Source organism: Tinamus guttatus, unplaced genomic scaffold (assembly GCF_059628265.1).
Source record: "Tinamus guttatus ecotype Peru unplaced genomic scaffold, ASM5962826v1 Tinamus_guttatus_pri_ptg000060l, whole genome shotgun sequence".
Lineage (NCBI taxonomy): Eukaryota > Metazoa > Chordata > Aves > Tinamiformes > Tinamidae > Tinamus > Tinamus guttatus.
In genome coordinates, this window is record NW_028288594.1 from 3,766,252 (window position 1) to 3,778,862 (window position 12,611).

Sequence of the window (12,611 nt, forward strand, 5' to 3'; positions counted from 1 at the left end):
AACCAAGTCAGGCAGTCTAGTTACCTTAATATTTTATTATGAACAGTTTATTACCCAATATTAAAATGTATTCATGATACAAAATTAGCTTACATATGTGACTTTGAAGCAATGGGCAATACTTAGACTTTATGTCATGTGCCTGACACATTACATGAAATGGCCCATTAGATAGTTCTGCTGCATCCTCTCCCTCCACCCCACCACAATTTAAGAGGTCATTGAGACACTGCAAAAATCAAGTGAAGGTACCCAGCCTTCAAGTAGTTAATCCTTCCCCATATTAAATATAAGGAAACATTACAGTTAGCAAAAAGCTATTACAACAGAAGCACAAAACAAATCCTGGGCAGTGTTAGAAATATTTTCGAAAAAAACCTCTTAGTTGTCAACCTGAAACTATTGAACTTCCCCCTTCCCCCTGAAGAAGGCAGCAAAAGTTGTTTCCACTGCAGAATAAAGTAAACTCTCACCTGTTAGTAACCTGTTATCTCTTCCTATCAACACTGTACATAGCATTAGGATTTAAAAATAAGAGCCTCAAAGCAGACAATGAAACTTGATTAGTTTTATCGGTATCCAGAAGTGAGGCTTTAATTCAGCTTTAACTGCTTTTTCCTGCCCGTCGGGCAGGGTAGCCTCAGCAGGCATCGTCTGAGGTCACCCTCTAGCACATGGTGCAGAAGGGCACGTAAACAGAATGGATGGGGTTCTCTACATATACACACTTTCTCTTCTGAAAAACGGGTATTCTAGACACAAGCAGATTAGCTGGGAGACTCGGTGAAAAAAAATAGAAAGGTTAGATACTTGCACTGGGGGAGAAGAAAGTACAAAGGGACATTCCAAATGTGTGGTTCTAGGAAAGCCTGAAGACAACCCTCCCAGACTTCAGGAGGAAGGGAGAAGCCACTGCTCGCAGGCAGCACGCAGTAGCACTCCAATCAACAGCACAGGATTTCCAGAAGTAACAACAATTTTTAAGAGAAAGAAATGAGACTGGTAACTGTCAAAGGGCCTGTTTCCTTGCAAAAAGGAACACGACAAGTGAACAAGTATAATGCAAAAGATGCAAAAAAGACTGATTAAAGATATTCCTTCTCTCATTATGGCAGCACTCATTTCCTCGCCCAAGCTCCTTTGTCTCTTCTGGGAAAAGTTGGCTGGGACTACACTGGCAATTAAATCGAAGAGACAGAAGCTAATTGCCTAATTATTAAAAATAAGCAAGTTGAGAATTTGAGGGAGCAGCTAAAAATGGTCTCCAGAATTTATGGTAGATCATAGGTAGCTGATACTGTTCAGGCACAAGCCATAGCTTTTGTTATTTTTAGTTTTATGTTTGCACATTACCCCTGTGTAGGGCAGTCTATCCCACTTAAGGGCAACTTTCATGCTGCCACTCTGAACTTTTTTCTGTGGTGGAAAGTACCTAAGTTGATGGGTACTGTTTCCTAAGTGCATTCTAATACACAACACAATCATCCACCTGTGCTTAGAAGAAGGTTGATGGCCAATCCCAAGCAGCTTTAAGAAAAGCATAAACTAACCATGGAGTTTTTATCTACACTGTCCATGAGCTCTCATCTCTTCCACCAAGAGCAGCTGAGCGTGGCTGCCCTGGATGATCATTTCCATTTAACTCCCCTGTATTAAAACACTAAGCACTGCAATAAGATACTTATCCCAGCGAGTTGACTGGGATAAGCATCACTCACTAAAAATCATAAGATTTCGGTATATAAGCTGTAGCTGGGACTCCATAGGTAATGGATTTGGAAGTTTCATGCATTTTTGACAGGAAGAAGATATTGGGTATTTTTTAATGGATGAATGATAACTCTACTCTTTAACTGGGTTGATAACTTCTGGGGCAAAAAAAAAGGTAGAAATAACTTGCCCAAGTTGTGTACCTACTTCTCATCTACAAAGGAGTTATATTAGATATTCTGAAAAACAAAACAAAAAAATAAAACCCAACACTCCTGAGTACTTGAAAACTTCGGTGGAAAGCATCACAGAAGCAACAACAGAGTGGTGACGCATAATTTAAAGAGCTATAATTCATATTTATTCACCTTGAAAATAATCTAAAGGGGAACATTTGAATGGGAAGCAGAGTGTATCAGGGCTTGCAAGGCATTCAAGCACGTGAACTGTATGAGGTGAATGTACCCGGGAGATACAGAGATACAGGAAAGGAAGTCCTGCAAGGGCAACAGGCACCAAAGCTTACAAGAAACACTTCACGACTTTCCAAAGGAAAATACACTTCATTACTTTAAGACAACAGCATTCAAAATCATATTTGAGCCCTCCAGACAAAAACCATACACTTCCAGAACCAATTAAACAATTTAACGAAGCTTTTATATATGTACCTATATATATATATATATATATATATATCTTGCAGATCAGTCAGCTAGAACATGCATGCCATTTACTTCAAGAGCCTCATAGTTTCCACTGATGAAGAAGCTGAAGGAAACTCGCATTGAATTGTTACATGGGAATGACTTGCACTGAGCCTGATCCTCCTGTGTTCCAGATGACTAACTCTTATTCTGAAGCGCCCTCAGAAAACCAAATGACTGGTGTTCTTTTCTAATCACCATCCTGGCTTGATCAGCAGATTAAGCAGAACTTTAGATCAGTGGCAGGTCTCCCAAGTTCCCACGGTGCCATAGATTTACTAAATGGGATCAGTATGTTCTAAAAAACCATGATAACATGAGCGAAAGGTTCCACAGCATCAAGCAGTGCAATGCTTGAAACCTCATAATCAAAGTGACAGTTTTCAAGTGCCATTTATAATGCCCTAATCTGGAAACATCCCAGCTAACCCATCTGATCAACTATTTCACAGATGGAAGCACTTGATGGCTAATTGGCAAGTCCATTATTCAAATAAAATAGCTATCTGTACTTCTATTTTTTATATTCCAAGTAAAGGTGTAAACACTCCTTTTAAGACACAGGTCACTCCTCTCTCCCAGCTCCCCTCCTGTTCACATCCCCCCCTCCTCTTTCCTCTCCCAGTGAAATACGTTAGTTCAGAAGTATAAATCAGTTTTCCCTTCCTTTTTATTGTACCGGAACAGTTGTCTTCACTGACAGACCAATTGAAGCTAACATTTTTAAGAGAAATCCACTAAGAAATGAAAATTACTTTAACAGTAAAAAATACTGTTTCAATAGTATTAAACACTATTTATTACTATATATTACTATATAACGGAGAGATGGATTGTTTAGCACAGAAAAACACAGCTTTGGTTACTCTTCTGAAAAAGTTGAGGAAAGGCAGGTCTGTGCTAAAAATTTTTACTCGGTTTTCTAATTGTGCTCTAAAATAGTATCCAGTAGAATTGCTTAACAGAGGCATATGTAGAATTGATTTCACTAGCAAACAATAATTCAGCAACTGCATTCAAAATGAAGAGGAGTGTTGCTCCAAATTCCTGCCTGCTACATAAGAAAAATGCTTTTGTGGAACCCCACAAAGCCTGCTAATTTGTGGGCAGCAAATGTATGATGCAAAACGAAGTACAGGTCCCCAGTGAAATTCTGGGGTAGGCAGTATTCTGAGGGAGGGAAAAACAGAGATGGAGAAGAATGAACCAGGAAAGGGAAAATAATGCAGAAAATGATGCAGCAATGGAGGGGTGAAAAGAAAAGAGGAGCAGAGATTGTACAGTGGCATGAAAATATATATATATTACTTCGAAAATAAGAACCCCCACGGACTACAGAAGGCAAAAATAATAAAATGAGCAACACTTTGTTTGGGACACTACAATACTTTCACATTCTGTTTTTTCTTTTTTTTTTCCCTTTTTTTTTTTGGCATCCATCACTAATTCTCATGCATATGTATCTTCCAAGCAGATATTTAAAAGCCTAAGATACCAGGCACCTAAATGTGAGCAATTTATGTAGGAAGCACCATTTCAAAGGTCTCTTTACAGCACAAAGGTACCTTTCTCACCCAAAGAGTACAGAGTTGATCACTAAGCTTACAGCTACAGACCAGTTTTGTTTCAGTTTTGTTTATGCAAGTCCTAAAAGCAATCAGATCTTCCTCTTCAGTCCCCCCATGAAAAGTCCTTTGCCCATCAAGCACTAATAAACAAAGGAAATGGCTCAAGAGAGTTAAGACATAAGCACTGGAGGGAAAGTTTATCACTTAAGTATCAGCTTAAGAATGACAGCATGCATAACCTCCCTCAAACATTTATTATCAGTCATGCTGAAGACAGGGATTTTACTCTGACCACCTCTGGGCAGATTCACACTGAAAGCAAATTAGCCACTTTACTTTCTCAGAGATGCTGAGGACGGAAAAAGCAACACAAGGTAAGAACACTGAATTCACTAAAGTTCCCAAAGTAGAGTACAAAAGACTTGAAGAGAAGGTTGTACAAATAGACTTGCAAAGAGCAGCTGGGACAGCACATACCAGCTCAGAGGTAAAGGAGGAGACAGAAGAGTAACTGCAACAGGTGTCACGAGAAGGGCAAGAAGAGAAGCACAGGCTGCTGAAGGAGCATTGAAGGAACAGAACTGTGCTTAACCATCACTTGCAGCTACCGAATATTAACTGCAAAGCAACTTAAAATTAGCAGACTACTAATAGACCTCATGGGATACAGTCCTCTTGTTAAGCAATCAAACTCCTAGCTACAAGGAGAAAAAAAAAAAAAAAAAAACTTTTATTAATGTTATGTAACACTACTTTGAAAATGCTTCTCTTTCAGCAAGTCTCTACATAGTGATAATTCTTATATCAGCAAGGATGACAAACTCCAAAATGGATATTTTTTCCTGTGTTCCATCTTGAAAGTAAAAATCTGAAAAAACAGAACAGCTGGGACACAGTGAAGAAGTGTTCAATCTGGATAAGACATCCTGGTTTACTCAGTAGCAGAACAAAGTATTCCAAAATATTACCTGCCTTCTCTTCCATCTGACAGCCATATGATTAACTCTGGATTTTTCTTTCAATGAATATTTTTAAATGTTTATTTTCAAATGTTTTCAAATCCCTGACACTTACTCATTGATTCACTTAGACAATTCCATATTTAAACATACACAGAGGCAGTTTTGCAGACTAAAGCTGCCAGTGGAGCTTATCAAGCTTCTTTTGGATTTTATTGTCTGCTACAATTTTCTACCAAGCTTTAAGTTAAAGCTGGAAAATTCAGAAAGCAGCTGAGAGAGTTAACTGTAAATTTGAAAAAACAGCTTTGATATGCATCAAGTTCAGAGAGGACTAGGGAGTGAAAGCTTGAGTGATTAGACTGCGCAGATGTTAAAAAAAATGAAGAGTCATGAAGCAGGCTGGCAGCTCAGAGGAACAAGAGAAATAACTGTTTAAGAAAGCGAAACTAAAAATAACCAAGGGCCTCTTGAAGACTCACTAAGAGAACGTGAATAGAATTTTAGCTATAAAAAAAGATTTAAAAATGCACAAAAAATTTACAGCTTATTTGGCAAAACACCTAGAGGCTGTATATCAGCTTAGAATGTATCACCAAATGCTTTGGTTCTAAGTTACTTTTCCCAATTATACTGGACACAAATACACTATGCAACCAGAGTTTAGCATTTTCAAGCATTCCAGAAAAACACACAATTAAGGCTAAAATAAATGAAACTGATTTATCTGCAAGAATCACAGCCTGGATTCTAGATTTAGAACAGAGTCCCTGAAGTAGATTAGAAAAGTAGAGAAAAGCTGACTACTTTGTCAAACCAAAACTGCTGAAGATTAGCAAAGGAAATTCCACTGGAGCTCTTAGGGAAATATTTTTTCCTACGGGTCCTAGGCAAAGAAGTTCCTTAGTTTTTGTTGTTGTTGTTTGTTTGTTTATATCCATACTAGGCAGGGATAAACTTGGCAGCACAACATAATTTCACTTTCATTTTAGCTGGATTTGCTGGCCACATCAGTTGGCTAAAAATGCAATAGGTAATTCCCCTAGTGGTAGGCTAGGTTTTACTCTAGATTTTGCAGCCACTACAATGTGATCTAAAAATGGAAACACATAATTTACGAAGGAGAAAAAGGATATGCTCAATCATTTACAATAGTCTTATTTATTTTTCAAATTTTTATTCTGCATTACCAATGCTTTTGAATCCAAATATCAGGTGAAAATTTTCTACGGTATCCATGCAAGAGCTCATTGTAACAAAAATCATTCAGGTTGTAACAAAGATTTGCATATATTTATACAACATCTCTACAGTCAGAGATTACTATGATTTCGGGGGGGTGGGGGTGTAGGATACTAACCTGTCCTAGGCCAGGCATACCTCCTCCAAGTCGTAGAAGTCTATCCATATTTCTAGAAAAAAAATGAAACAAAGGAAAATGTTCCCAAGCTCTCAAGTGTTTACTAAATTGCTATCTATATAATTCACCTTCAGTCACTCAGTATGTCAAAAATATTGGTGGTAATTACAACACAACATCAGACTTCCTGTTAATTAACACCACATATTAATTCAAGAAGCTGTCTTGCTAATGCTAATTAACAGACCTCATTTTATTGCTTTGGTTTTGGGTTATCCCCATTTCTGAAGACAAGCACTCTTGTTGTACTTTTCTAAACTTTCTTATCATTCAGTTAATTGGGTTTTTTGTTGCTTAAGAACAGCACTTGCATTCAGGAAGTGCCTAAAACTTAGTTATGATCAAGTTTACTCCAACTTGTTAAGAAAGCATCAATAAAAATGTGAAAGTAAAGATTTTAGCAGCCTCATTAGTAAGTTCTGTGCTAATTAACTTACAGCTCGTCAGTTACCATCAAAACTGCATGTGAAAGACACTGAGCAGATTATGGATCTCTGAATTAGCATCAAAAGCTTTCTTTAATGAACTCATTATACTAAAAGAAATACTGTAAAGTAAACATTTAATGTGAATATAGGTAGAACACCAGTGACAGTACAGTCATTTAATACATTTTCAGTGTTGCACGTGGGATGCTTTAGTCCAAAAGTTATTCCAATGCAACTGACCTGTTAGTTTCATTTAAAAACAAAACAATTTTTTACATCTATTATAACTTTTAAAGGATTGATCTTCAGGAGAAAGAATTGTTGTTAAGTTGTCCCACCAGCAGTGATTATTATTTTTATTATAACTATTTATATTCTATTTGACTATTATTAAATAGCTACTTAAAACCTGTTGGCTGAAGGTGAACTTCATAAACTTGCACCTTGTATGCTTGCTTTATAAGAGGAATTGAGAAGAGCAAGCAATAATACATTCATTCCAAAATGCATTCATCCTCAAAACAGAAATTACATTACACATAACAGTGTTATACAGAGAGTATAATTAAAGTTCTTGAATTTGTACAAAGTCAAAAATACAAGAAAATTTTAAAATTATTTTGAAGAAAGATTGGCCTTGCAAAAGTAAAAAAATATTTTTGATTGAAAGAATATGAGAACATCTTCTGAAATACATTAATATATTTACGAAGTTTTAAATAAATTTTAACCAAGTTTTCTTAGTTAAGAGATATTTAACTAAGTTTTCTTTAAAGATTAAAATAAATATTTTTAACTATTCAGAAACAACTGAGCCTACCACTAGGAAAAATTGATCTGACTACTACTTGTTATCGCATATGTAACTTCATGCATTTCAAACAACTAGGATTTAAGACACAGTAACTTTTTTTTTTAATCCACTGTGTCCAAATATTACTTTAATCTTCAGTGGACTAAATAATTTGTTATTTAGTTGAGGAGCATTTTTAGGGAATAATTAAAATATCTGTGTTTCTGAGTAAGTTTAGCATTTATACATAAAGCAAATTTGCATTTCAAACCTGGTACGCAGCTACAGATGATCCCAGAATAAACTCAGCAGCAACTCCCTCTTGTTTATAATGGCGATGTCTGTAAGTCGCCTTCCTATAGACAGGGGAAAAAAGGAGGAGGGCGGGGGCAGGGGGAAGGAAGAAGGAGAGACATGTAAAATTTAGAAAGAATAGTATGCTAAAAAAGTTAAATTGATGACCTTTCAAAGAACCATGTTCCACAGAAGAATAACCCAAGGAACACCTTGTTTGCTTTGTTTGTTTTAAATCACATAGTCAATGACTGGAAGCTGTAAATTTCATGTCCCACAAAAGCCTAAATATCTATAACAAAGAAAGAAGCTCAAAAGTTGCTCAGAATCGAGTGCAGATTTTTTTTTCCATATAAAAACAGAACAGGATTTCTTGCTAAGAATCAGTAGTCATTTTTTTCCCAGTTCAATGTAGTACATCAATCCAGACTATGTATAACAAGAATTCTGCTTCATCAATAAGAGGCATTTATTTTCACTATAAAAGATAAAGACACTCAAGATAAGAAGTTGAATGTATATAATTTGTCTTAAGTTTCTGAAGGAGAAATTAGTCAGGACTAGTAAATAACAAAATGCATCTTTTACGCCAGTTTGATAATGTGAGTTCTTGTCGGTGTGCATTATTCAAACACATGTATTTAAACAGCCATTTCTCAGTATAACAGACAAGCGTTTGAGCAATTGTGAAGTGTAAAATGACAGTTTTAGCTTTTTTTTTTTAAAAAAAGATTAATGCAATGTTGCAGATTCATCAAAGTTGGATGATGTACTGAAAAACTGTACATTATTATTATCCAAGGACACAGAAGGGAAACAAAATATGTTTTACAGTAAAAGTGATAAAAGTTCATTACCCCTCAGAGGCTCTATATGGGTTTGTCCCACTGCCAGTAAAAATCATGAAGTCCATTAAACTGACTAACAAAGCAGACAGGACTTTAAAACGATGTCTCTACAGCAATAATTTGAAAATCCACCCAAGTCCTTTAAGTCTTTATAATTAGCATAGGTCATGCCCTCCCAACTGTGTTCTGACTGGTTAATTGGGGAAATGTTACAGGCTCCTTCTTAGGGGTTAAGATGACAAACACAAAGTTCTGGGAGCACCAGAACATGCAAACTCTAGCCTTCCAGCTCATCCACTCAGCTTCTCTTCTCCACTGAGATTCTCCTGTTTCTAATAACTCAACTGATGCATTTGTCCTTCCCTATTAAGGCTCATATTTCAGATAAATTAGAACACGCTAAAGTCTTTACATGCCTGCCAGTCTGTTTAAGCATTTTAAGGCTAATCAATAAAAATTAAATAAATAAAAATATCAGACACTGAAACGATGGTCCTTTGTTGCTCTTTTGCTGCAGATCACCCCAAGCCAAGCAGAAAGTTGGTAAGCAGGTCCTGAGCCTGCAGGTACAGAGCAATTTTGTCTGCTTGTTTGCTTCTACAGGAGAAGCTGCTGTGACTTGACAAGTCAGGAATGCCTTTAGGTTTGCCTGACTTTGAGTTGAGAAAGACTGCTTCCCACGTGGCTTAGGAGCTGAAGTTGCATTATCCTTCTCCCAGAGAACACTGCCCACCAGTTGCATCCCCTCAATCATTTGCAGTGCAGTGTTTGGGAGCAGATCTGTGAAATGATCTGTGGCCATGATTTGATAGACGTTTTTTTCAATGTCAATGTTAACATAAGGAGCAGTGGGGAAGCTGCTGCTGCTGCTTACCAACTTGATGCTGCTTTCTCAATACTGCCAGGACAGCCATTTGTGCAGCCTCACAGTAAACTGATAGGCTAACAAAAATGTTGTTTTTAACCCTGTTCAGTTCTCTGATTGTATTCACACTGCATCCCAGAAACAGTTGTCTTGGCATAACAGAAAAAGCAGTCTTGGAAGACCTGACTGCTTCAAAGCTAATCCAGACTCCAAGAGAAATTCACGTCAAACATTCCTTGAACTAAACGTGCCTCAAAAGTGGTTTTGTTTGTTTGTTTGTTTGAAATAATTAAAGGTTATTTAATGGAAACAGATCTGAACTTCATCTCACAGAAGTACAAGAGCAAAGGAGGATGCACTAATCTTTCTGGGAAGTTAGAGGGAGATAAAGAAAAAAAAGGAATAAGTCACATTTTCTCTGTGTTGAAAGGCTGGAGTGGGATTCCACTAAACAGTCAGAAAAAAAGGCTTCTAGATTTCTGCCAGTTTTACGCAAGGATACAATCCACGAGAGGCCACATGAGTGCTATAGCTAGCAGAAAAAAAAGAGAGGACCACAAGGGCCAGCAATGGCACTAGCGCCAGCTGCAAACAGCTCCCAAGCAGACTCTGTACCACTGCGGCGTTGTCCTCTTATAGCCAGCCGGACACGCAGGGCCCCGCGTTCCCTTTCTCCACTGGGAAGCAAACTGAGGGAAGGCATCACTGCGAGACTGCAGTGGCACTGAAACTGCCGCAGCACTAACCGACCTTGCTCCGTAGGGAACACTCCTAAGGGGGCAGAGCAGAGGAGGACACAAGCGGCCAAACCACAGACAGAAAGATGAGTAACACGGAACCACTGCTCGACAACCCCCATGCCCTCGGGCCTGACTCCTGAAGACTACTAACCTGCCCCTCACAGAAACCCATATGCTCGTGGACAAAGCAAAACTAAAGCAAGGACCTCTTTGTAAAACCAACTGGGGAAGAAAAAAAAAAAAAAAACTACAACCACACACACATAATTCACAACAAATCTCTTATCCTTCCTCTCCCCTTCAAAAATCAGAAAAAGTAACTTTTATAACATCTCACTCATATAATATCTCACTCTGCAGAAAAGAGTAAAGATAAACTTTAAAGAAGTGACTACACTTATCACAAAGTTCCATAATAAAAAACTGCAAAAGGCCAGTTATGACCATTTTGGTGCCTTGCATGACTTAGATGACATGGGCTCACCACTGCTGTTTGTTATTTGAAGTAAACAAGCAAAACCACCACACCAAAAACAGAGGATAAGGAGGGAAGCTGGCAGGTTGTAAAGCAACTTCACTGCTTGGTATATCTGAAACACCTTCTAGACAAAAAAAAATATTGGCCACAGGATAGAGAAAAAACAAACAAAACAACCAGAAAAGGACCACAAAAACCCACATCTGCCCACCTATCATACACATCCATTACTGAGATCTTTGCAATTGTAAGCAGAACACCTCAAAAATGATCTGAAAACAAACAACAACAACAGCAGCAGATAACCTATGTCTAAACATTTGTTACTAACTGCTACGTGGCTGCAATAAAAAGTAAGAGATGTCAGTTCCAAGAGCTCTGGTTGGAGCACAGACTTTGCAATCAACTTTAAACAAACGTAAGTTACTGTATCACCTTGCATATTTAAAGTCTACTCTAGAAAAGTTCTACATAACATGGATTTTTCTACATAAGAATAATGATTTCATCAAGTCAGACTTAATATTTAATTTTTTTTAAAAAAAATAATTCTTCTGTAATTGTAACACAAGTCAATAAATCTCTCCAGGGATGATAAAAGTTATTAAAATAAGTTAGAATAAGAATAGCACATTGCAAAGATGAATCATTTCACCAAGAAATGAACAAAAAACTATTTACAGGCAAAGCCACCAAACATAGAGTGGGCAGAAAAAAACAGATTCTTCACATGGGAGAGCAGGAGGGGAGGAGGGAAAAAAAAAAAAAAAAAAAAAAAAAAACCTCTCTCCCTCACTACACATTTCATATGAAGAAGTGCTCAGCCCTGGAGAGAGCCATTCGTGGACAGTTCACACCTGACCCCGCAGACCCACGAGCGGGGCTCTGGGGTGGGCAGGCTGCTTCCCCTGCTTGGCTTGCTGGTTTCCAGCTGCACGGCAAAGCGGCAAAAGCAGCATCAAATTTTACAGGCTGCTTAATACCTGCTCAGCTATATACAGCTTTTAAGTACTCCTATATACTTTTAAATAATTCTAAATATAATTGGGATGGGAAAAAGCTGCTTTATTCCTTGCTGTTTTCCAGTTTTTCCACTGTATGCTGGAAAGAAATAAAACTTCTAAAGACAACAGCAGCACGCAGACAGGCTTGACAACGTTTTGTGAACACTCAACGATAACACAGACGCTGTTTATTTCAACACAACGCTCAAGTCTCCCTCAGTGTAGAAGCAGGGCAGGTACTTGCAGTTACATCTTGTTTTCCAGCGCTTTCCCCGCAAGGCCTCGGGACTTTTCCTGCTCCAGAGCAGCCCGTGTTTTGGCTCTTCCTTGTCCTCCCCCTCCCCGCGGCGCTTAAAGCGCCGAGTGACCCGGGGGCAAAGACGCCGCCGCGCTCGGAAGCGGCCCCAGAGCGGCGGCCCGAGACACGCGAGGCCTCCGCGCGCTGCCCGCGGCTGCTGCCTCCTCCGGGGCCTGCGCGGGAAGCGCCCAAACGGCCGCGAGCGCCGGGGCCGAGGCTCCCGCGACGGCACCGCTGGCGGCAGATGGGGAAACGCGCCGGGGCCTCCCCCTCCAGCGCCGGCCCGAGCGCCGGCCCGGGCCCGGTGCCGCCCCTCGCCGCGGCGCTCGAGCCGCCTCCCACGGGCCCCGCTCCCCCGCCCCGCGGCCGCGAGCCCACCCGTCGCGGCGGCGGGCGCTGCTCACCCGCGGGACCCCGCTCCGGCCGCACCGCCCCGCGCAGGCCGCCGTGAATCAGCCCGATTTCATTCAAACCGAGTCCGCCCAGGCCGCCCGCAAGC

General features: G+C 39.4%; 1 protein-coding gene across 1 annotated transcript in view; it reads right to left on the reverse strand.

The window, feature by feature from the left end:
* Nucleotides 1-6,356, reverse strand: part of PSMD14 (proteasome 26S subunit, non-ATPase 14) — a 36,209-nt gene extending 29,853 nt beyond the window's left edge. Inside the window, exon 1 of the mRNA XM_010219243.2 lies at nt 6,305-6,356. Within this exon, the coding sequence (XP_010217545.1) occupies nt 6,305-6,352 (48 nt within the window). The 5' untranslated portion in view covers nt 6,353-6,356. The remainder of the gene's footprint in view (nt 1-6,304) is intronic.
* Between the last annotated feature and the right edge of the window lie 6,255 nt (nt 6,357-12,611).